The 26,638-nt window shown below is 46.1% G+C and overlaps 1 protein-coding gene and 1 long non-coding RNA gene across 2 annotated transcripts; one reads left to right on the top strand and one right to left on the bottom strand.

Moving 5' to 3' along the window:
* Positions 1–4,468: 4,468 nt before the first annotated feature.
* LOC135388117 (CRISP/Allergen/PR-1-like) lies at positions 4,469–13,898 on the bottom strand. Its single transcript, XM_064617463.1, has 5 exons — positions 13,888–13,898; positions 13,499–13,757; positions 4,934–5,021; positions 4,657–4,832; positions 4,469–4,582 (listed from the first exon to the last, which is right to left on the bottom strand). Exons 1-5 carry the CDS (start codon positions 13,896–13,898, stop codon positions 4,469–4,471), a joined length of 648 nt encoding a protein of 215 aa, XP_064473533.1.
* Positions 13,899–15,466: 1,568 nt separating this feature from the next.
* LOC135371551 (uncharacterized) lies at positions 15,467–16,031 on the top strand. Its single transcript, XR_010415637.1, has 3 exons — positions 15,467–15,777; positions 15,833–15,912; positions 16,014–16,031. It is a non-coding gene; the product is annotated as an uncharacterized LOC135371551 (long non-coding RNA).
* The last annotated feature ends 10,607 nt before the right edge of the window (positions 16,032–26,638 follow it).

Here is a 26,638-nt window from a genome sequence, read left to right on the forward strand (position 1 = left end):
ACGAACAGCAATCCTTAACGTGACGTGATTTCACAAGCAGGAGTTGGCATTGCACTAGTTCTAGTTTTAGACCTAGCTTGTTGAGATAGTTATATGGGAGCCAGTCCTTGTGACTGGTCTTCCGCCTCGATGCCAATACACGCGCACATAGGACCATCCGGAAACCGGCAATCGCCGTGTGAACTTCATCCGCGCCGGATAGGCGACTTATCTTTCGCTACCCAGGCAGAGAATTTGCGGAGCTTGTTTTACGTGTGGGCAGTCAGGACATTTTAAAAAGTCCTGCTCGGTGTCTGCGTGCTCTAGGTGTGGGGAGGTAGGTCATGCTACCTGTGAGAAACCCTGCCGTAGGTGTGGAAGAGACCATACTGCTACTGCGAAACAGTCTCTTAAACTTCTGGTGAGAGAACCTGTAAGGGTGAATGCGCGGAGCCATGTTTATGGGAGTTTTTTTCTGGGAAACAAATTGCACACAACAAAACCTTTCGCGCTACTAGGTAAAATGACACACACACTTTCATCAGACGTCTTAATCTGAATTTTTTTTTTTTGATGGCCCTCTGTAGTCATAAAGTCAATACAATAGACTTTCTTTACAATACCATTTCACATTTTAGTAAGGGATGCCTAGTCCGGTCATGTCGCACAGTCCATACTCGCACTTGGCTCCTGTCACACATTGGCTGCACGGCTTGCCTTCCTTGTACACAGCTTGCTTGATCAAGTTTCCACTGGGCAATTGAAAATATGTTATCTTAGTGAACATGTTTACGAGTATAACGCTCTTGTCGACGTATTCCCGCACGAACTCCAACGACATCTTTCTTTGTTGTTTTCCTTACCCTATTTGAGATCATACTTATACCATTTTGCATCGTACGATATCCAGGTGTTTCTAGAGTGCATTGGTATTAATTTTGGTGTCGATACTGCTTTGGGGGAAAGCGGAGTGATGCCCTTCCTGTAGCACCGTTCGTCGGAAGATCGTAAAGGAATATGGCTTGGAATGTAAGAAAGTATATACGATTTGCGGGTATAGCGATGGCGATTCTGAAGGTGTTTCTGGGTGATTCCATTTCAACTCAGGCAAGGCGGTCCGGCGACCACCGCCGATTTTTTCTGAAAAAATATATGTTGTAGCCCAGCACCTGACAGGAATGAAATGAGAAATATTTTGGCTCTAAGTGTTTGCACTCGCGAGTAAAAAATTCAGAAAGAAAATGACCCGGGAAAGGAGTTTTCAGATGAAGCGTTTTTGGGATTTTAGAACTCGCCAAAGGAAGCGTGCAAAGCATTGAAATTTTTTGTGGATTACGACAGGTGTGCGACCTTTCGGAAGGCGTGAACAAAACAAGAAAATATTTTTTTAGATTTTTAGTCAAAAATAGCCAAACTTGCTCTTTAAGGCAGAATTTACTCACCTTCCTCGCTCCACCGTGCCCATCCTATACACGTTAGAGAGATATGCCGCATACCACTGCGTAGAGCAAAGCTTGGGCTACAATTTGGTACCAAATTTTGAAGCTCTGAACAAAGTTGCTCTTCTGTACGGGGCCGTCAAATAGGGGTCACTCTCGAAAAAGGCGATATTTGGGCGCTTGTATCTCAAAAACCCCAGTCTCTATGTTCTTCAAACTTAACACATTTCTAGAACGGTATATATTCTCCTCGTAAACGAGAAACGAAGGGTTTTTTCCTAGCAGAACGAAAACTACAACGCGTCAAAGTTGGAGACCCGAACAGCTATCTTCCTTGCAGACTATCGCATCGCTGCTGACCTTCGTTGCCCAGCAAACCCTTTTCCTTTGTTCTCCTTCCTCTTCATTTTTTTGCAACATTCTCTTGGTTCCGCGAGGCTTATTTTGACAACTTTCCTCCAACTTTCTCACGCGAAAGTTAATATGCGTCGGCAACTACTTTGTTGTCCCAGCGAACCGACCACCCACGGTCGCAGCCGACGACCATTGCCAGCCACTAACAAGATTAGCGTTGTCATCATTTCCGGCTTTGGACGTTCAAACTAAAGGCTGAGACGAAAAAGTGAGTGTGTGCTGGGTCTTGGTACATCTGATTGCTACCAAGGCTAGGTGTAGGATGCCCCCGAGGTCTTGTTCCTGGGCGCCGGGCGTCAGAGACTCTCGTTTACTTTACTTTCGCTGTTTCACACTCGTCTGCTTTCACCCTTGCCCACTCTACACACACGTCACAGTGGTTCTACAATCATTATTCACTGTGTTTACAAATTTCGTATCCCCAGCGTTGTTTTTGCTTCATGCTGTGTCTGAGCCATGAGCGCGAAGTACAGTAAGGACCGCATTTATTGTGCGGACTCCATGAAAAGACACCAGCGGAGGGTACTCTTTCGTAAGAACTTCGTCCGTGTGTCGTCGCTGGATGATGGGCTGCTCAGAAATGCTCAGAGTGCGGAACAATTTAGTGAAGTGCACGGAACGGACTACCTGTGTCACAACTGCTACCTGCACATCAAGAAGGCATCAGACACCGCCGTGGATGTTTCATGCTCCTCACTGGACACAAGCTTCACTGACGAAGGTGAGATTGTATAAGGCTTGAATGCAACTCTCAGCTCTTCATTTGGAGACATTTCTCCACTGAAACCACCATCACTAGTGAAGGAGAATTCCCGACAGTTTGTTTTGATCCCACGTGCTGTTCAGGGATACCACTGGCGCAATGAGCAAGTTTCAGTCTTCACCTGCGTGGTGACTACATTCAAGCACACCTACAGCTTTGCTGTAATCAGCGATGATACGAGACACGACTCCTCCCACGCTCTTGCGGCGCTAGGTTCGAGGACTGGCTTGATGACAATGTGCCTGTCCTCACGGAAGCAATATTTGTCTCAGATGGAGCGACCAGCCATTTCAAAAATTGATACCAGTTTCACGAATTTGCACAGAAAACCCACGTTACGAAGTGGATGTTCTCTGGGACTGGCCACGGCAAGGGCGCTTCCGATGGCATTGGCGGCCTCGTGAAACACCTCGCCTCTGTGTACAATGTGTGTGCGATCGCCTTCAACGGACATTATAAATTCCGTGACCACAATGGTCTCTAAACTGAGTACTAGAATTGAAAAGACGAAGCTTCTTCACTTGGACAGCTCGAAGCTAGAGGTGTTCCTTGCCGCGAAGAAGGAGGAGTGAGCCACACTGCGCCCAGTACCTGGAATCCAATCTTCCCACCTGTGGTCAAAGGAGGTGAACGCGAGTGGTCAAGCCGTTTCAAAGATGTCAAGAACTGCTTGATAGTATAGACTGTACTAAGCCTGTACTGTACTGTAAGCATTACGAGGCTCTACTGTGTGCTGTACGAGCTACAAGGGAAATTCCCATCGCCTGCTTTTTTGTTTTTCGTCTTCGGCGCCATGGAGAATCAACGGTGCCCTTATCAGCAAAGCCACAGTCAGTGTAAATAAATACAGTAAATGATTCACGTAAATTGCTCGACTTGGCGACTGTTTTCTCTGGCACGCACGTAAGGCTCACGAGCATATAGCGTCCTCGCTTTCATCACATTTTACGACATATACTTGTTGAGTAGTGCTGAGAGGTAGTGCAGCAATCGTTTTCGTGTCCTTCTACGGTTTTTATACTGCTTACCGTTACATTACTGCCAGAAGAGGGCAGAAAACAGGCAAACGCATGCATTTCTTGACTTTTTCTTGCCTGTACTTTTTCCGTCTTTTTCATACGTTGTGCCTCAGTGTTAGAAAACATGAGGAGTACGCTAACGTACAGAGCACACGTTCACCCTTCACAGCATCCGTACACCGCAAACAGGCATAAAATCTGCTTGCGGCATAAGGATAATTACATGATTCCATTGAAACTGATATTGGCGTTATCTGTCCGGGTCTCCAACTTTGACGCGTTGTAGTTTTCGTTGTGCTAGGAAAAAGCCCTCCATTTCTCGTTTACGAGGAGAATATATATCCTTCTAGACACACCTGTCGTAATCCACAAAAAAAAAAAAAAATCAATGCTTTGCACGCTTCCTTTGGCGAGTTATAAAATCCCAAAAACGCTTCATCTGAAAACTCTTTTCCCGGGTCATTTTCTTTCCGAATTTTTTAGAGCCACTTAGAGCCAAAATATTTGTCATTTCATTCCTGCCGGGCGCTCGGCTACAACATATATTTTTTCAGAAAAAATCGGCGGTGGTCGCCGGACCGCCTTGCCTGAGTTGAAATGGAATCACCCTTCTGCGTCCTACTTTGCTGGGCTCATAGATAGGAAGAAAGTTAAGGGCAAGGCTTGTCGCTCGCCAACGGCGACAGTTGCGATGCATTCGCGAACTTAGGGGTAGCATCCATCATGTAACCGACTCCTCCCTCTGTTGATCTGTATAGGTTTCACTGAGTATCACCTGCTTAGAGAGTTTTTTTTTTACTTTTTCACGCTGTCTAGTTGTACAAATCGGTAAGTCTAGTTCCAAGGAAATAGCCTCACATTTTTGCGTAGTTGCAGGTGTACAGCTTCTTGTAAGGTAAGGTAGATCCTGCGTTGGAGCTATAGCTATTATAGCCACAGCCCACGAAACGGGTCTTGGCCCAAACCACCTGTGATATAGAAAACAGTTAGGTGGTTAATGAAATTGTCCGTTGTAATCGGCTACCCAGCACTATGACGGTACCTGAGTAAAGTGCCCGATGGGACTTCCTTGCGTCGGAAGAAAAGATCGGATAACGCTAACTGGGGCGTCTTTGTACTCCTTAAACCACTTGTTGATTACAGCGGGCCAATCAGACGTGTCGTTGGCTCTACTACTCCAACGTGTGGCTAAATTCTGTCCAGTCAACTTGAACTGTGCTGCAATGTTGAAGTGACATTATGAGGGTCGGTATGTACTTCCCCGCTTCCCCACAAAAAAAAAAAATAAAAAAATAAGGAAACGAAGGGAAGCGCTATACTTGTGAATCTTTCCTTGATGTAGTCATGCGCGTAATTGCACAATTCAGCGTGTGCCTGAGCTATTGCAGCCAATTCATCGTTCCATTCCTGCGAAAGGAGAAAATGCGTAACCTTTGAGTAACACCAGATGATGGCAGATGGCCACCGCTATTCAAATACTACGAAGATTATGCGCAACTTTAAGCTGGCTCGTCGTTATAAATACTCGATTGCTTCTGCTCATTGTGTCGTACTGTTAACTGTCGTGACGTGGGAATGATGATTTCTTTCAAGTTGCATATGTTATCAAGTAGCTGTACGTCAGGCAACTAATAAAGTATACGCAACGTAAGGATCGCTCTCGATTCGTGTGTATGGAGTGCTCTGGCGTGAACTCGTAGTGTTATATTTGGAAGTTTGTGCATCATTTTAACGACATACTTTGCGAGGTTTCTCACGGAAAAACGCATGCAGACATCCGATACCCCCTAGTATCTCTGCTATGTCGTCCGAAAACACATTCCACTGACGATAGGCATGCCTCTTTTCTTTTCTATAGACAAATACACGTCACTTTACGCACGAAGCGCATGGTTGGCACGTCTCGAGCATCTTCCGGACTTTTCTTTTTCTTTTTTCTTTTTTAGTTAAACTCCGTGAAGCAACTGTGGCTTTGAGCGGCGGTAAAACGTAGACAGAAGACCGCAGGAAGGAGTGAGAGACATGGGCGTGTTGGAATTTGATTCGGGGCCAACTTCATGGGCAACGTCTGCTTTCTGAAAGGTCTGCCGGGAGACAAGAAAAGCCTGAAACAGCACAGACGAACCCGGCAGGCGTGAACCTGGGAGGGGTCCAGGGGTCCGGACACCCTCTCAATTCCAGACTTGAACATATATACCCGTATTCACCAACTCACTTAAACCATTGGTTTAGTGACGTCGAGTTTAAATTGATCACGTGAGACTTTCGTTCGCCAATCCTGGATCACCACCCCATGCCCTACAACCTGCTGCTGTGAAGCCAATGGCACCGCACATAGCGAGCTTCCTGCACGGCGCATGCGCATTTCGCCAGAGTCTGCCAGAAGCGGTTGTGGCCGGTAGGCCTAGTCCCCGGTTCACGAAGAATTTTTCATCAAATCTTCGGTAAGTTTTGATTGATATAGTTGCTAGAAGCGCCCAGGAGATGGATTTGATCGCAATGGGACGAATATTCCCTTCAAATATTCCATTTCGATCATCCACCCAAGCTACTTAAACCGGTGGTTTAAGACCCATGTATTTGAATGGGACGTGTTTTAAACTAGGGGAGGGGCTAGTTTAACGTTAACGTCGGCCTAAGTACGTTATAACTGTGAACGTGTGCTGAAAAAACTATCGTAGAGTGGTTGTGGTAGGTGATGTTTCACTAATTCGAAGTCTAACTGGTAAAAGTTAAGCAGAATCGGTTTAAATGCGCGGTTAGTAAAGCAAAGTGGCGTAACGCTTGACCGGGATCACGAAATGCAGCAGTTGTTTTTCGAAGGCGCTATTGCAAGCTCTTGCATGGTAAACGTAAAAGCACCGTCGAAGTGTGGTCAAAGTGAGTGACATCGACATGTGCCACTGGACAAAATCCAGATACCAATCCAATGGACCGACAGAGCGTGCGGATGGCCGAACTTCAATGTGCATCTTCAAAAACAAAGCGTAGTGCTGTTTGTGCTGGCGCTTATTATGAGTGTCATCTCCTGTGACACACACTGTAAGCACCCCTCTCATTGTACAGTAAGAGCAATAACGTGCTAGATGGTTGTTGCAAGCCCCGATGGAGAAATTGAGGGGCGTTACCCACTCGCATAACCGTCCCAGTATCTCTCATCTCTTTGCAGCGTGTCTTATCTCCAGAGACCTTTAACCGTGCAATAGAACTGATCGTAAAGTGCATTAGCGTCTTGCGGCTGTTGTGTGGATACTATCTAGGCATGGAAATATGCATGTTGTTGCACTACACTGAACACGGAATTTGAGCAGATTTTGCTTTCCCAGGTTATGAAAATACTGGAGCAAAACCGAACGAGGTCCCCATTTCCCCTGGATTCACATGTAATAGATTTGTAATTCACATAGATGAAACTGAAATGTGTGTTTTACTTATTTCAGCATGCCACAGCAGAGGAGACCAATGAAAAAAAGTTATTCAGGTATTGTGTTACAACTGCTACATTGGAAAACATTCAAAAAGACAGCTGCTTACTTCTATTTTGATTTATTGTATGGTAACAGTAGATCTGCTTTTGTAGGGCTGTTTCTGCAAAAGACACTACACAGCAGTGTGCTAAAGGAGGCTGGAGACCTTTTGGATGCATCATTACTTTTTTAGGTTAACTATTGCAGGTACATAACCATAACCAATCAATGACTGTTTTTGTGCATTGTATAAGCACAGATATTCTGGAGATCATTTCTTAAAAAATCTCTGTTGTGGACTCATTCGTCACAACAACTTTGTATTTGTGAGATTTTTGTTTATATTCAGACAATAAAGGCTATTACGTAGTTCCACAAGGATGACTTTTTTCATAGAGGCATGCACTCTCGATACCCTGCTCAATTAGATGGTGCGGTCACGTGAAAGCATAAGTAAGCAACGGTGCACAAGGAAAAAACTGCTGACTCCACTAATATGTCTGAGGTTTACTGCAAAAGAGCTGAATTGCATAGGAATCAATGGCAATGTGTACAGAAACTTTAAGCTCTTTTGCTCATTATTGCATTGCACTTGAAGTTGAAAATTAGATCAACTGCAATTACTGATAATAACACCTACCAGATAGATTTAACAGAACATAGGGTACAGACTTATCAATAGATGGTATTGACAATTATAATAGTAGCCAGCTGGTACATGCAACATCAAAATGGAAATGTGGTTCTGTCATAACTGTAGCATGAGTGCATGGAAATATTGTACATGGCCACGTGACTGTTGTCAACTACTTAAAAGAAAGTTAGCTTCTGTTAGCATGGGTACAGATTTGTCCTGCCAGTGCAGATGTTTGTATATACACTGAGCACACGAGAACGTGAAAAGAGCACGGTCCCATGTTAACAGTAGCTATTGTTCTTTTATGTTATAGACTACTGCCATATGGCTGCATAGTTAACTTCTGTTTGCACGTGTTCAATGTGGATATTGATGACAGTAGTAAAGCAGGGTAAACATGCACCCATGTTACACTATCTCTCCTTTTATAATGAAAGAATGGCTAGGAAGCAAGCGAGCTGGTGAAGATGATGCATAATGTAACCCCCCCCCCCCCCTGAGACTAGGGAACACGAAGGGACAGACACAACACGAAGTCTGTTGTGTCTGTCCCTTCGTGTTCCCTACTCTCGGGGGTTTTTACATTATGCATCTCCTTTTATGTTGTTGATAGCTGTCATATGGCGACAGAGTTTATCCATGTACCCAGCTGTTGAGTGTGAATATAGTACTAAACAGAAAAACAGAGTCCCTTTTGTGTCTCCTGAAGCTCAAGGCTTTTCTTTCAAGCTAAAATGTATGCATGCTGTTCTGCATCATTTCTGTGAGCAGGACTGTTAAAAATTGCTCGACGACACTGCAGCTTTACACTAGTGTGATCAGTGCACTCTTGTTGTGTAGTCTCTTATCCTGTAGAGGTACATCTTAAGAATGGGAAAACACATTCCTATGGAATCATGCTACATGATTTATAATATACTCCCGCATGCACATTGCTATGATGCTTGTATTTATCACGAATGCCACAATGCCTCTAATTTGGTGTTGTGCCTGTCTTCAACGTGTTCTGAATAGCTGAGTTCAAAAATAGTGAACCAAACCAATATCCACTTCTAATATGCATATGTGTAATACTGTACTTACTGTACATTCAACTATGTTACAACTTGTTCCCCTTACACCAGCTCAGGTGCATGCTAAAGGTCCACAGTTTTTCCCCTACGGCATGTCCTGTACAATAACTACGCGGAATGGGTACTCCCATTTCACACCAGCTCTCCTCTGCCTTGACTCGCGCTCCACTCCTAAAGCAGTGAGTGGAGGGTATACAGAATATTGGAATACCACGGTAACAAAGTTCGGATGTAGCTAAGAATGTGTCATCAGCGACAAATGGTTTTAACATGTATGGATCTGTCACTCGAAACAGTGCCTGAATGCTGTTGCAATACACGACACCATGACATACATTTATCGCTGGAAAGCTTCCTTCCCCCTCATCGTCACCAGGAGAATATGTGGCATCTCGTGCAAACTAGTTTCACTGAATGACTGGCACCAAATGCCTGTGACATTAGATTGTATATGTGTCACACCTGGTTATTTATTTTGTTTCAAGTAAGCAGTTCTTCAAAGTCACATGTGAAGAAAATTTACTGCTATACAAATATGTGGCTGGCATTAGCTTAGGCCTATCACATACCATGCCATCCCCAACACAACTGACCTTCATGTAACACACGAAAAACATGTCTGTGTAAGAGCTTGCTTCACCATAGGTTCATAAATCTTGTGGTTAAGTGTGAAAAATTTTTCATTTCTTTTTAACGGAAAATTCACACTACTTCTGTTTCTTTTCAGAACCCCCCCTCTCCTCCCACATTTTCATGCATAAAGTTCAGTAAAGTGGAATGAAATAATTACATGCTTATCTTGGGCGCCAACATAATGCATTTGGCCGGCACTTGTGAAACTGTTGCTTTGGGTGCTGGTAAATCTTTTGAACCATTTCCCCATACATCATGTATTAATTTCCTGAAGTTGCCTGAAGACTGCAGGTTCATCACTCGTTACTGAAGTTAGGTGGTTCGTCATGCAGAGGCATCTGTATTATTTTACTACATATTCAGTGTTATGTCCTATACATCCCAAACTTTGTCCTTCCCAACGGAAGTACTCCCAAACTTTGTCCTTGATGATGCAGTACATCATGCTCACTACATTAAACTGTCCAGTTGCATAGATTTGTGTTGACACAACTGGATGAATATGTCCGCCTCTACAAAGTGACAACTACCAAAGTGGTTCAAAAAATAAGTGAAATTGTGGAAGAAAGATATACAAACATGTAAATTTTAATAAAAGTAACACAGCTCACATGCTAAGATGCACATGATTTCAAGTTGCATTTCTTTCTTTGTGTGAGCTTATTTGCATTGTGCATATTTGTCCATCGTGAACTTCATGTCACTGTCTGCTATAGATCAATACAGAAAGCAAGCAGACAATGATCAGTGCTACTACAGAGATTTCATGCTAGAATGAGCACCTCTAGGTCTGCCTTGCTTTGATATTCCACTGTGTCATTTCTCAAGAAATAGCACAATCTCTCAATACAAAGCTGTACAGTCAAACTGCATAACCACACAGTGCAGAAATGCAGCCTGCACAATAATTTTTCAGAGCTTTATCATCGGTGTAAAGAACGAGAATTAGTCGAGGCAGGTCACAAACATGTAATCCTCGAATGCCCAGTTGCTTGAATCACCGTGTATATCTCAGGATGTCTGCAAACCAGTAAGGCATGGAAAACTGGGAAAATAGTCAGAGAACTATTCCATGACTGGAAAACTAAAAAAATGGCAAGCAAGTGGTGAAATAAAAATTAACAAAATAAGTTTACACAATTATACAGTGGCAGTTATCATTCTCATGGCATCACACAGGCCTCTTATGTCATTTCACAGTCAAAGTTGAGTGATCTGTGTTAGGGTGGAGCGATAACTAACTGCATCACTAACGCAAATTCTTTCTGAACAGGAATCCTAAATTAAAAGCTTAGATAAGGAGTGATTTCACAGAGCGTAGTGCATGATGCAGTCGTCCGTGTCATTGTTCTTCTGTCCGCGTCTTTTGGTTGTCTACACACCATAATTCGTACGACCTACCCTGCCTTGCTACACTTGTTTAGTGCATGATGTGCTCTTGGCAGCCGTATTTTAGCATGGCATGGCATGAGCTGGGGGGAGTTTTTAAGCATTTGTGGTCGTGGTGGTTTGGCATGTAATGGTGCGATGATAATGCTAGTGAAATTTACAATGCCAGTATGAAGTTGAAAGAGAAGCTTGTAAAGAATGAGCATGGAAAATGTGCAAGTCCCGAACCAGTTGCATAAAAGTGTTCCCTCAATAATATATGAAGTTGAAGAACTAAGCACAATGCAATTATTGAACAAAATAGCAGCACAGGCTTATTTGTAGCTGATGTTGCAGCTGTTGTATGTGTTTTCTTTGGTCCATTCCTGTTTGCTCTATCCTTTGAACACCACTTGTGAAACTGGTATAACACCTCCTTCTTTATGATATATTTGGTTAATTTTAACATCTGTATTTTGTGTACATGGTCTCATTAAACTACAAATCCTGAATGGTTCAGACGTAGTGTGCTGGCACTAAAGTGTGGCCATTTATTTTAACAATGTTGAATGCATCATATCAAATGACAAATATGCTCAGTAACTGTAATGACAAATATATACATTAGGTATGTTCCTATTTCGTGAAATTTCATCAGACCAAGAGACAGTCACAACGTAACGATGAATCTTTGTGGGCTGAACAGAACAATCAATTTGGTGCTTAGTGATTTCTACAATAGTCTGATATGATGAAATGCAGAAATAAAAAAGGTCAGAGTTAAGCACAGCAACGCACCGCACTGACATGGGGGTCACGACACTTCCACGCTCACAAGCAAGAACGCCCTGGGTAACATGACCGAAACAGAGCTAAACAAACAAACGAAATACACAGACACACACAGGACGACGACGGAAACAAGGCAGCACCCTGAGTAAGTCTTCCGTATCAGTCGCGCTCCAAAGAAACACAGCCAGCAAGGAGATAATCTAACGCGTTGCAGGTTTGTGACACGTTTAAAGTATCACGTCGATTTCTTAAAACGATAACACTGTAAAAGTTGTGCGTGTGGGAGTCCCATGCAGCATAAGGCCATCCTTGCATCAACTTTCTTTCTGTTTACATAGCCCACAGTGATCAAACACTTGCACACACGTTGCGCTCATGACACCAGGCTCGAAAGCGTATAAAGGAATGCCCCCGCAATCGAGAGGCAATCTTGATCGTTGCAGTTCACCACATATATCGCACAACAGACGATAAATAAGCGATGGTCGATGCGGATGAAATTATTGCACGCAACCACAATCGACGACCAAACACTGACAATAGCACAACGATCACCTCCGCGAGGATACCTACTTCTGTTTTTCAAATAACATTGCAAACGCTGACTATGTACACCTTTTTAGCGACCATAACAACCATATCTCGCTGAGCTTGTCATTAACAGATACGGAGGTAGATCTAACCACCGATTACCGATACCCTGATCCGCAACTCCGCAACCACCTGCAGCAGCGCCATCTCAACTTTTCTTCCGTAACAACCTCATAATAAAAAAATAAAAAAAACAGGAGCCTTCCCTCCCTCGCACTCCTGTCGTCTGCTACTTTCTCCCTCCCCTCAACAGTCGCGTGACAATGTGAATAATGCGCATGCGTTGTGGTCAACCCTTTGGATGGCCCTTCATAGCCGGAGAGATCACGTGATCGATTTAAACCCGACGTCACTAAACCAATGGTTTAAGTCGACTGGTGAATACGGGTAATAGGGTTCAATGAACCAACCCCAGCATGCACCTGCCACTTGTCCATAGCGGATGCCTCCCCTCTGGAAAATGCTATATCTGCCCCTGGAACCCAGCACCTCCCAGTCTTCAATGTGACCTCGGAAGTAGTTCTACCAACGAGCGGATGTTGTTGTTGTTTGTTTCGTTTTATTCTTTTGTTTTTTTAGACAGATAATGTTGTATCCATTCGGCCATGCCGCTGGTATGTATACGAATACGGGTCACCAATAGTTGCATTCAACCTAAGAGCGGTACCTGGGCCTATACCTTATACTTATACTTAAATCGCATCTATCTTGCGTAAATATGACGCGAATAAACGTTGTGTAGCACGATTTATTCTATACGTTTTTTTTTTTTCGCACGGGCAAACGCAAGGGCAAAAACGCCCACGCAGATGTGCGGTAACGCCAGAGTCCAACGTTGACTGATTGATACTTAAGGGGGGAATCACTTCTGCGCAAGACAACAGAGAAAGTTTGTTCGCACACCGCACAGAAACGGCGTAAAATATCATAAAAACAAAGGTACTGGCGTGTTCTCCTTGCTTTACCCTTGTCAATGACACACTTTGTAGAATTCCAGGTCTATCCGTTGATTTGTATTGAGCCCGAATTCCCAAATATTTTAGTGCGCGACACTCTATCGAGATCGCAGCGCATGTTCGGGACGCACCAAACTTTAATTTATTAAAAATCAACTGCTCAACCTTGTTCCCTGAAACACACGTCATTGACTAGAGTAAAGCTAAGAGAACACTCCAGTACCAATCTTAAGATGCTAGTTTAGAGCGCCCACGTGTCTTGTGCGAACAAAAGTAGCCTATAGATCTCTGAAGAAGTGATTCCCCCTTAAAAAAAGGAAAAAAAATACACGCCTCCAACAGTCGACATGTTCTAAGTAATACCCACCAGCTTTATCATATTCGCTGCCTGGGGAAACTGTCCAAGCTGGCCTCGAGCGATATTGCTTCGTAGTTCGTTATGAACACGTAGAATGGTCTCTCTCTCCTGATCGGACACTCCAACCTTTCGCTTCTGACAGGAATCGCTGTCATTCGGAGGCTTACAAGCGGTGTGTGTTACATCACCTATCTTGTACTCCGGGAGGCATCGCTCATTCGAAGCTCCGACCAGTACAGAGAGCGCTACGACTATCAAAACCGTCGTGCTGCGAAGTGCGGAGAGATACTGTCAGAATTTTTGTCCACACAGCTAGTCATGGAACAACCAACACAAAAAGGAGATGAAAGTACGAGCTATGCAAAAAATTCTTTTGGGTAAGAATATTGTGGACTTACATTGATCCCATTTTTCTTCGAACAGCCGAATACCTAACGAGAAAAGTACACATAGTGCGCATTAGTGCTGATCATGTATATAAGACACACAGAATGTGCAGGAGAAAGAATGAATGCGTTGTCTTTCAACTACCACACAAGGAAAATCCTCAGATCTTGATAGAACTGTCTGTTCGAGACTTTAGTTAACATAAAGGCCCGCCAATGGCATTCAGCGAGCTTCGAACTCACTTCCGGTCTAAAGCCGGCAAAAGGTACCAACTTTACACCGCCGCGTAAGGTTAGTATCCACAGTCAATAATCTATGTTTTCTTTCTGTTTCAGACTGTTCTTCTGCTTGGCTCCGGCGGAGGTGTAAATCGGGCATTAGTCAGTGACCACGCGCGTCGGTTAACGGAATGATCCGTATCTTGCGACGACCCGATGAACAACCGGCTCATCCCCGTGGGTTTCGTTAAATACCCCTGAGTACGGTCGTCGACGCTCGCACTGACAAGACGGTGCAACACGATCGCTCTTTCTCGTTGTTGTTATATTGTTATTATAATTAATAATGCATTATTTTATTACTATCGTATTGTTTATTATTACCTCTTTGTCTCTTAGAAACAGCTGTTGTAATGTTGGAATTGCAAACCATTCATAATTTGTCTTACAAGTCGATTACTATTATGCTTTTTATGGGTTAGGTTTACCAGTTTACCCTGTAAGGTTACGGTAAGCGGCGCTAGCTGCTGGCTAGGTGCAGAGCCGTTTATAGAGAGAGTTTGTGCCATTCGGAGGCGCCTAACTTAAAGCGCGTCATGTGACATCACGGCTGAACGATTTCCCTCGTCGTGCTCTATTGTTATCCAGTCGTCTACCGGTCGCGGCCGCAATATTGATGTGTACAATCCAAGGAGAGAAGACATGTGCGTACTTTTTGCTTCCAAAGCCTTTCGTCCTTCGACTCTTGTTGTTTGGCAGCACAGTCCCTTTTTTCATTGGTGCCAGTGGGTCATAAGCCGGCTGTTCCTGTAGATTACATTCAACGCGACCATGAAGGTGTCGACCAGCTGGCGGACAGCATCAATATGGCGCGGACTAGATGGCTGATAAGCGGACTCCGCTCGGATTCAGGCTTTTTGGGCGGCACAACGACGACTCTGACGTCAAAATAAGCTCCTCCCATGAGGCGGTAAAAGATCAAAGAACGGCCAAACTGTCCCTATAAATGGCTCTGACTACCCTGCTGGAAATAAAGGGCATGATCTCAATGAATTCTCCCGCAGTTCCAATGAGATTCAATGTGAAATCAGATGACCAATTCATTCAATGTGCATAAGAGGAGTATTTCTCATTGAGATAATTGGGAGTTTTGCAGGGGAGCGGCCTTCGCGACAACGTGTTCCACCATGTTGTGTGGCGAAGGCCGCGCACAGGGAATAAAGAACCAATTCAAGGAATTGGTCTAATGGGTATCAATGAGAAACGCTGACTTCCAATTGATTTGATGAGATACTCCACCAATACAAGGAATGCGAAGCCAATTGAATGAATTGGCCCAATGTGAACGAATGAGACACGATCATCCCAACTGAAGGAATGAGATGCTACCTTTTCGGCGCCGTAGCACGTTTCCCCATCCGCGCTCCAAAATAGTTCGCGTGATTTCAAATGTTTTTGAATATTCCCTCAAAGGTACAGGATCCGTGGTATAACCTACTGTTGCGCCTAACGCTTGAAGCTATTGTGTTGCAATTCATGCAATATTGCACTGCACAGTAGTGGAAGCGTCCATCAGTCGCCAGCGGAATAGTCAGTCTCTTATGAATCGTCCAAGTGTGAGGATGGCGGTCGCGCATCTGCATCAATTCGCCCTTTATCTTTGTGATTTTTTTCCGTTTTAAGGTACGTAGTTGACGTGTAAGGCGTTCCTGTTCTTTGTATGCCCTTACCCCTGCAGGCATTATGAGCGCTGACGGAAAGATAGCAAGCTGAAGCGGAGTGTTTTAGTGACTGTTACCAACCGCGCTGTGTGAAAAGGTATGTAATATGCGTTGTTGCCTTCTGACATTATAGCGACGTCATTTGAAACGGCATTTGAAATATTATATGAAGTGTATCTGAAATGGTATTTCGTGCAGGTTGAGCCTGTACGAGGCGGCAGGCAAGGGAGTCTCTGTCGCGATGTGGCTATCACCACGTCGTGGGAACACAGTCTCGCCTAAGTTGGAGATGCGTTAGTTTTCGCTCAAGAACGGCAGGCTAGACCGTAAATCGTGAGGCGGCAGGTGTACAAGACCGTGAAGAACATGGTCGTCGAAGAACTCAGTGCTTTAAGAATTTTTTCCACCTGGCGTTGTGCGCTGTTCGTTGTTTGGACGTTGCGAGAACGAGCCTCCATGGATTACGGTAGTGTGTGTCGGTGATGAACGGTACGCCTTCAAAGACACGTAAGTGCTGAATTGAGTATTTGTTCCTGCTATTTATTGTTTCATGTGGTTTCTCAGTTCCATGAATACTCACACATGTGCAAGTCATTTGAAATAACTTTTCGTTTTTGTGTCTTGCTATTTGTCATATTTTCACACCTACTGTATTGTTATGTGAACAATAAATTTTCACGAAGAAACCACACAGAGTGTATTTCTTTTTGCAGCCACAACTTCTTTGATTCTTCAACGTAACTTTCATTAGGAGCAACGGTTTTGAATGTTACTACTCATTAAAAAAGTGCATTGGCAGGGAGAATATCAGGCTGACTTCAGTGGGAAATTCCTTAGTGCAGCACATTGGCTCAATGGGACGCAAGACTGACCTCGAATGAGTTTGCATGGGTGCTATTCAATGTGTCTCGAATTGGGCCCCATTAATTTCTACAGAGAATTTTCATTGAGACCAATTAAAACACCAGTTGTGTCCAATATAATATTTGTTCCAAATCATCTATTGGGAATTGGAATTTCAGGGTTTTTTTAATGGTGTTTGTCTGAAAGACGTCCAATTGAATTCAATGAGTTTTTCGGGAAATCTTCAATGGGACCATTTCTAGCAGGGTAGGTGGTGCAACTAACGCCTCCTCGCGGTTGTCAGTACAGAAATGTCTGCCCTCTTTTTTTTCTTATTTTTCGGCCAATGCAGTCACTCTTTCCTACCACCGAACATAATTTGTCTTCCTTATGTCGTCTGCAACATGCCCCCCCCCCCCCCCCCGTGGAACAGTGCCGAACTGTCCGACCATGCAACGGTCTTTGCCGCAGGCTAGTAGGAAGGGGGAGTAATATCGGGCCGACGACGTTGAAGGGGGAACGGAACGTCGGGGGGACCCACGGCGACTGGTGGGCAAGCTTCAGCGTAGGCCGGCTTCAGACGGTCGGCATTCAAAGTGTCGTGAGTCCTGTTGAGATTGACACGGTAGTCTTTGCAGGCGCGACCAAGTACAGGATGAGCACCGGAAAAAGGCGGTGTCAGAGATTTCCGTATAGCATCACAGCGAACGAAAACGTGGGTGGCGCTCTGGAGGTCTTGTGCAACGTAGGGCCTGTATGACGAGGATGGGCGAGGCCGCACGGGGCGAATGGAGCTGAAAAAGTCGTGAAGGTGTCGCACAAAGTCTGATGCGTTAGGTTAGGAGGCACTTTCAAACTGTCTGCCGCGATCAGTAGTGACCTGAGACGGAACGCCGAATCGGGAGATCCATGCAGACAGGAAGGTAGCGGCGAGAGTTTCGGCAGTCATGTCGGGCATGCGCACCGCCTCGGGCCAGCGGCTGAACAGGTCCATAGCGGTCAGTATGCACCGAAAACCGGATGCCGGAGGCAAGGGGCCCACTATGTCCAGATGCACGTCGGAGCGAGTGTCGGGAAGAGCAAACTGGTCATGGGGGGCGATCGTGTGGCGGTACACCTTTGATCGTTGACATGGCAGGCAGGCGCGGACCCAAGCCCGAACGTCCGCACGTATCGAGGGTCAAACATAACGTGCGCTGATCATATGCTGGGACGGGCGAACGCCGGGATGCGCAAGGTTGTGCAGGGAATTGAAGACCGCTCAAGCGAAGACCGGCTGGAACGGAAGGCCTGGGCTGGGCACCTTACGTATCGCAACACAGCGTCAGCGCAGAGTCGGGAATGGCGACGTCGGTAAGCTTCAGAGAGGTGGTGTTGGAAGTGCGCAAGCGGGTGAGCTCGTCATCGGAGGTCTGGGACTCGGCGATGAGCTCAGGGGAGGGCGATGGGTCGATGGTGTTCAGGTGCGCAAGCCTGCTCAATTCGTCGGCCGGAGAGTTCTCCGCCACAAGTACGTGTTGGATGTCCGTGGAAGAGATGGCGGATTTCTCGGGAGGAGTACCTACTGCTGGCGGAACGGAATTCATGAGTCAAGGGCTTGTGGTCGGAAAGGATGGAAAAGCGACGGCCTTCCAAGAAATGCCGGAAATGCCGAACGGCAAGGTAGGGAGACAGCAGTTCAGGGGCAAAAGTGGTGTAGTTTCTCTCTGAAGGTTGGAGAGCTTTGGAGAAGAAAGCCGTGCGCCGCCAATCGCCGTCGATCTGCTGTTGCGGGACTGCCCCGACGGCGACCTTAGACGCGTCGAACATGGGTACTGTTGGGGCGTCATGCTGCGGGTGATACAGTAGCGTCGACTGGTCGAGGTCGCCTTTGATCTTGCTGAACGCGGTTTCGGTTGTCGGTAAAGGAGACGTGTTAGATTTACCGCCGGCGAGCAGTTCTTCAAGAGGACGTAAGGTCTCCGTGCAGTGCGGGATAAAACGCCGGTAAAAATTTATAAGGCCGAGAAAGAGGCGCAGTTGTCGGAATGACTCAGGACGGGGGAAGTTGGTTATGGCCTCGACCTTGCCTTCCAAGGGGGCTATGCCTTGAGAAGTAGCTCGGTGGCCTAAGAACTCAGTGGAGGTAACACCGAATTCACACTTTGCCACGTTCACCACGATGCCGTGGTCAGCCAGGAGCTGGAAAAGCAGGCGAAGGTGGCGTTCGTGTTATGTATCTGAGGAGCTTGCGACCGAAATATCATCTATATTAGCGAAAACAAAAGAAAGCCCTCGGACGACGCAATCGATGAAACGTTGGGACATCTGAGCCGCATTTCGTAGGCCGAAGTGCACGCGCGGAAACTCAAACAGCCCAAACGGTGTCGTAATAGCTGCCTTGTTTATGTGCCCTGGAGCGACGGGAATCTTGTGGTACGCTTTCATAAGATCTATTTTGCGTAATATTTTTGCGCCGTGCAGGTTTCTGGTGAAATCTTGAAGCCTGGGAAGGGGATACCGGTTGGGTGTTGCGACCAGGTTCAATGCACGAAAGCCCCCCCATGGGCGTCTTCTTAGGCACCATGTGAAGTGCGGATGACCAGTTGGTAGAAGAGAGACGGGCGACACCAATGGAGAGCATGTCGTCGAACTCAGCGCGAGGTATCTTGAGCTTTTCGGGCGTCAAACGACGCGGTCGAGCGAAGACGGGTGCACCAGTGGTGTTGATGTAGTGCAGGACATCACGTGTGACGGGCTTAGTCCAGTCCGGTGCATAGGCTAGGGAAGTCGCACAGGATGGCCGCGTAAGGCGACATAAGTGCAGAGATGGTTGTGCCGGCCGGAGGGGGAAGGTCGCTAGCCGAGGCTGCTAGAACGGAGAGGGAGGTGGACGTGTCCACGAGTCTCTTGCGAGCGACGTCGACCGTAAAGCGGAAGTGATGGAGAAAATCGGCTTCCAAAATGGCTCTGTCGACGGCGGCCACCAAAATTAACCATGGGAAGTTTCGTCGCACTCCTAGGTTTAAGGTGAGGGAGCGCTGCTTGTACACGGGCATCCCGGTATTGTTGACGGCAGTGAGATGAAATAGCGGCGAGCGGTTTTTGTCGAGGGCAGAGGCAGGGAGCACACTAACTTCGGCGCCTGTGTCGACCAGGAATTTGGTGTGGGATGCCTGGTCCACCGCGAAGCAAAGTCGGCTGCGTGGATTGCCGGAGACTGCCGCGCAGCCACTAGCGGTCTCCGCCGGAGTTTTCTGCCCAGGAGCAAGGAAATGCTGTACTGTGCGTTTGAGCCAAAAAGGCGATGGCAACGGCAGAGACCGGATGGTTGTTGTGGCGTAGGCGTGTGAGAACGTGGACGACTGTTGTAACGACGCCGTGGGGATCTTGATCTTCGCCGCCGAGGGTCGTTGCGGGCGAGTGAGAAATTCACCAGGGTCCAAAGAAGGGCAAGATCCGCTTGGAGCTGCGCCCCAGCACCCGTGAGGTTCGAAGGATGGGTGTCAGTAATGGCGACGTAAGTGGCTGGTCCTGACGCAACTGCATGGGAGAAGGTGGCGGCAGCAGGAATCGCAGCGACTTGCGACGGGGAGACCTCCATTATCTTGCCCGCGTGAGCGGCTAGGTCTTGGGAGCTTTGCTGTCACCCTTGACACTTTCTTCTGCTCCCTAACTGGCATGAGGTGCCATTGGCAAGCAGAGTCGCCTTTGCGACCTTGTCCTAACCTCGTCTGATTTAACCGGGGATCTTAAGAAACTATTGGTCGGAGCAAATGGATTATCCTCGTTTCCATCGTCTTTATAACTAATTTTCGCTGATATCAAGCCCGAGCACTAAATTGCTGCCCAACTTCATATTACTCTTGCTAGAACCGGCACACTATCAATACGCCCTTCTATCCAAAAAAATATACACACATCTGAACTGAGCAAAAACAAACAAACAAATAGAAACCCCCCTTCCGCCCAAAAGTAAGTGTAACGTTAGCTTACGCCCCTACAATAATTGCGTGAGGGGGGCCGCACCCCAGCTGCACTTACTGATAAGCCTATTTAGCTACGTCCTCGCCCCGCCACGTGTACCATTAATTAATGGTTCCCCCAAAATAAATTAAGAGGCCATGGACTTACTGCGCTTACACCGAATTCCAGGAGTTAAATTTCCACTCGAAGAGGCTTAATCGAAAGGGGAAAAAACGCGCGCGCGCACTCTGGCAGGCACGGCCGCTTTGGCGTGGAGGCGGCTTAGATCCGCGAGCGCAGCTGCGATGGGTCCGGTCACCACCAAAGCTGTTCGCGAAGAGGGACAAGGACAGCAGGAAAATCATCTCTCTCGTGCTGCCTCGAATAAAAAAAAAATATTTCATGGAGATGCACTCCAGGACAGGTGAACTTCCCCGTCGCTGTTGTACCCTAACGTGACAATATCATATACACAGGTGAGGAGAAGTCATTCAAGACGCACGCATAGAAGGCGCGATTGGTTCCCGTTTAGTGCTCGATGCGTTCTTTGGAGAAAATTTAAAGGATGAAGAAATACTGTGGACAGCGTTTCACTGTGTTCCGGTGAACCAGAATTACACAGGATACCACACTCTGTTACTGCTAGGGACACCCAGAAGCTTTAAAAAAGATTAAGATAGGGAGCTACGAGTGCTACGCTACTAAGAAAAAGGCGTACTTTGGGAGTAAGAAGAGGAGTAACGGCTACCTCTTGCTCCCTTCTGCTTCTTAGTACGCTCTTCAAAAACGGCCGTACATATCTCCTTTTTGGGTAGTATACACTTGCCACATCTGTCACTCCCTTTGGAGTGTACAATTAGTCTCTTCAGTGAGCGAAGAGACTCCTCTTTTATAGTAATACGTACACGCCAAAAGGGAGTGATGTGTGTGACAATGAAAAGGAGTTAAAGTAAAAAACTGTTTTAAGAGTTTACACCCCTTTTCCAATATAGGGAGTTCGGTACTCCCTTTAACAGACAGTGAGTTGACGAAACCGACGACTTCCACCCGTACTGTGGAAAAGCTCATTATTTCATTCCCCACATGACCACCAGCAATCAGGTGGGGTATAGCCCTAGGCGATGGATCTCCCCATTCCTCATCTTAAACTAAAGTTGTAAAGTTATTAATTTCCAGTTGATTAATGTGATCCAAGATGTTACATGGCGCAGACTACACTAATACAAGGAATAAAAAAAACTAATGGAAAGAATTAACCTAGAGTATCTGATATCCAATTGATTTAATGAGATTGGTCACCATGGTCACCAATCGTAACCAATGCAATAAGTCACCCTCGCAGGTGTATATCGCTGGCTGAGCGACACCTGGTTTGCCATCTTAATCTGTAATTTTGAATTTCAAACACGTCTAGTGTCATTTACTTGTTTCTTTAATGGCTTTTTTTCCTGCATTACAATTCACTGGCTTGTACTGTGGCACTGAGGAGTGCTCAGTCACCCTCCCAGGTGCATATCGCTCGCTGAGCGACCCCTGTTTTGCTAATTCCGGACGATACGCAGCTACCCAGAGCTGACGAGCCGCAAACACAGCGAAACACGTGTCCTCTGGTGCTGTCGCATCGTTCCATCAGTATCTGTTTCTCTGCGTGCAACCATAGAAGCCATATTAATCTGTAATTTTGAATTTCAAACACGTCTAGTGTCATTTACTTGTTTTTTTAATGGCTTTTTTTTCCTGCATTATAATTCACTGGCTTGCACTGTGGCATTGAGGAGTGCTCAGTCACCCTCCCAGGTGTATATCGATCGCTGAGCGACCCCTGGTTTGCCAATTCCCAACGATGCGCAGCTACCCAGAGCTGACGAGCCGCAAACACAGCGAAACATGTATCCTCTGGTGCTGTCGCATCGTTCCATGAGCATCTGTATATCTCTGCGTGCAGCCATAGAAGCCATCTTAATCTGTAATTTTGAATTTCAAACACGTCTAGTGTCATTTACTTGTTTCTTTAATGGCTTTTCCCCCTGCAATATAATTCATTGGCTTGCACAGTGGCATTGAGCAGTGCTCAGTCACCCTCCCAGGTGACTGCTGGGGTGCGCTACGCCAGGGGTGCGCTGCTCAACAAAGCTTTGGGTCGCGCTAGGTCTAGCAGGATGATTCCCGCTGGGGTCACCCTTCGTCCATGACTAAAGGGGTCATGTTGCCGGTGGGATGACTCCGCAATGTAAGGGTTACGATAGCTGTCATCCAGACTCACCGCAGGTGAGTGCTGAACCGGAGCCACACCCGCAGACAACGCGCAGCGCGGTTCCAAGACCTCTCTGGGTGGTGGCGGGGGCTGATGCTCGGCTTCTGCCAGGAGGTCGCCTTGTATAGTGCGAGCCTCCTGGGCCAACGCTTCTTGAGTATTGAAGCGCTGGGCTCGGAGATAGAGCCGGAAGCGCGGGTGGCATTGTCGGATTGCCTGTGCCACCCGTTGTTCCTCTGGAGCGGTGGAACCTGCTCTCTTGTACAGTTCTTGTAAGGCCCGAACGAATTCCAATAGGCTCTCATTAGGGTGTTGAGTTCGCCTATGTAATTCCTCTAAGATACAGTATTCATAATCCGGTGGAAGGAATTCGTTCTTGAACCGCTGCTGGAAGTCCCGCAGGGACTTAAAGTTCGACTGCAACCGAAAACAGCGTGCGGCATCTCCGATTAGGGCAACCTGCAGGACGCGTTCTAGCAGAACTTCCTCGAAGATTCCCATGCCAGTCTGATTGGCTGTCAGGACATCTAGGAAGTATGCGACCGACTTTTTGTCTGAGTACCCGGAAAAGGTGGAGACGGGTACAGAGAGTCATAATGGCGCTTGAGCCTGTGGCTGCGAAACAAACCCGGCTACAAGGCGTTGCGTCGTCAACGAACAAAGCTCTGTTATGCGTGTCAGTAGCTCTGTCGTTACTGCAGAGTTTGGTTGCGGCATTGCAGATACCTCAGCCAACGTACCTTGCGGCGGCACCCCCGCCGGTGCTTTTCCATCTCCGACCGGTCGTGTCGGCTCGACTTCTGCTGGGAGTCCGTAGCGAGCGGCGGGGGACGCTCCATTTCCAAGCGGTGACAGCAACTGAAAAACACTCAAAAGACAACACAAAAAAACAAAGGCACTACCGTGCAACTCAACCAAAAAAGGCTGATAAGAAATGAAATGGACACTCCCATGCCGATGAAAACTAGGCACCAAGAACGCCTGGGCTGTGTGCCCCCCGCCACCGAACGGACGACCCGGTGCCAAAAAACGTTGGGCGCAAATTGTGGGAACCAATGTTCCCACTCTCGGGGCGTCGGCCCGTCCGTTCAGCGACCAAGGAAACAGCACAGTCAAATGAACAAGGAACAGAAAGGTTTATTACCAATAGAAGAAGACGTGACGTCCAGCCGGTACAACAGCCGAAAACACAACTCTCCTTTTTGGGAAACCCCGCTCCCTTTTAAAGCATTAAAGGTCAGATATGCCGATTTTGAAGTGCCGCAGAACTGAGCGATACTCGCGCTGTGTGTTCATTACCGAAATATCTTGCTCCAACTGTTCGTAGTTTTTTAGAAAACAGTTTTTTTAGTTCCCACGCCCGGCCGTCAGACCGTCGGCAAACCCTGCACACGGGCGCACCGACGTCATTGCTCTCGGTTTATCTGTCTTTGGCTTCGCATGGAGTCTTGGCTTGGCCGCTTGGCTTCTTTCGTTTCGTCCTCTGTGCATCGTACATAAGCGAACAGCTGTTATGTTGTTGCTAAGGCGGAAACAAAGCATGTGAATATTTTTTTTGTTGGCACGGCGTCGTTTGGAAAGTGCACTTCCTTGTTCTGACCTTGCCTTTTATGGGCTGGAGCGATATGATATGTGATATGCCACGGCGAAGTTGTCGAAGATGCGACGCTGTTAGAACAATTAACCGGAGCATTCAAGAGTTACCTATTATAAGCTGCCAAAAGACCAAGCAGTGCGAAGCTCTTGGCTGACAGTGGTGCCTGCTAATTTCCACTGCAAGGATTTCGTCCACGAATGTTATGATAGGTTACGCGCGACTCCAGAGGCAATTTGGAATCTCGGCACGAAATCGTCTGATGAAAATCTGAGGTGCCCGACGCACAACATTTTGAACGTGCCAGGGAGGATCAAGGCAAAAAACGAGAGCAGAAAAGGTAAGTTGAGGTTCAGATATAAAAAATAGCAAGCTTAATGAATCGGTTGTGCAGCTGTCCTACTGCGCTTACTCTGATATAGCCACGATTAACAACGCAATAGTATTGATAATCTAACTTCTGAATTATCACAGGTGCACGCTGAAGGCGGAAATGAAGCATGATCTGTCTTGCATCTGGTGCATGAAGAAATTGCTCACACGTTAGTTGCAGTCTACCTCCACCAACAGGTATGACAATGGGATGTTATAATTTGAGTATTCACCTATGTTCAACTTTTCATGTGCACTCGCATGCAGACATCTTGACACCACTCTTAAATCTGCCCTCAACGTTAAAACCTGTGCTTTCAGGGTGGAAAACAAAGGTCGCTATTCCGATTAGCTGCTATCTCTCAGTTCAAGCACTTTTGCTGTCTGGACACTGGTTCCTGTGGATGGGGTGGTACAAGCTTCACTGTCTGATATAGAAGGTAAGTTACATTAGTTCAGTTAATTTGTCTTTTGCACATTTTTGCTATTGTTAGCTGGATTACTGTTGGACATACAATCCTGTCTGACACGCAGACGCTGATGTCGTCTCTGACAACGTTTTAGAATTTTCACTGTCATCAACGTCCATTGAGGAAGGTGCCTTTACTATCTGTGAATCTTTGATTGAAGAATTGCCAAGAATTCATGTTAACATTGTCTACCCTTATTAATTCACTGTCTGTGTTCTGAGAGCTAAGAAAAATGGAAACTATTTATTTGTCACAGCTTCACACTGGATGTGGTACTGGATTGACATGTAAGCTAAAATACCTGGATTCTACAATAATTGTGTTGAACTTGGTCCATTACAGTGGGCAATGGCACATTTTTAGTAGGTCCGGTGCACAAATAATGTGTGCATGCTGCATACATACATACTGTCCGATAGCCAAAAATACCTGAGCAGTGCTGTGTAGTCTTTTTACCCAAAGTCCATACTCTTACTGCAAAGTCACAGTACGTAGAACAGCAATGTGCAGGTATGCTGCGACAGAGATTCACAACAGAAAGAAGACTGTTGAGAGCATCTAAATTTTAATGAGACGAGACTTTCGTGCACAAGGCTGCTCTTGTTAATGTCTAACATGAAGTTACAAAATCCCAGAATATATAAAACATGTGTAATGTAGAGAGCGAGGGTTGGCACAGACATGAAAATAATTATACGATCATATATAATAAAATAAAAAGGGGGTACAACTCCCCCCTCAAGTCAACTCGACAACTCAATAACTCTACTTATTCTCTACCTTACAACATGTCATATATTCTGGAATTTTGTAACTTGATGTTAGACCTCAAGAAGTACAGCCTTCTGTGCGAAAGTCTTCTTTCTGTTGTGCACAATCATTATACAGTAAATACGACTATCCATTTCTTGTCATTAAATGCTTTTTCTTTTTCTTTTTTTCTGCAGTGATGAGCATCCATAAGGACACATGCCAGAAAGGGAGTCTGTTTGGGATGACAAACCCTCATCACCTCATGAGGATACAATGGTTGACGAATGCTTCTCAAGCACATCGAAACTTCAACAAATAATTCATGAAAAAGCCAGTCAGTGCTAGCACCAGGAATTGAACGTGGACCGTCCTGCTACCAGTCAGAGATGTTACATTTCAGGCGCTCATTGACTTTTGGTGAATTACTTGTTGACTTTGTCCCAAGGTTGAGCTCGGCACAGCTCATTTGCCTATCTGTTAATGTTGCGGCGTGTGTTGCGGTTTTCTCTTTGTGTGTTCCAGACTCAGAACGGTTAATTTGGATGAGGTCAGGTCCGTTTCATTTAGACATGGCAAACATAAAGTGGTGTTT

Source organism: Ornithodoros turicata, chromosome 1 (genome assembly GCF_037126465.1).
Source record: "Ornithodoros turicata isolate Travis chromosome 1, ASM3712646v1, whole genome shotgun sequence".
NCBI classification, from domain to species: domain Eukaryota; kingdom Metazoa; phylum Arthropoda; class Arachnida; order Ixodida; family Argasidae; genus Ornithodoros; species Ornithodoros turicata.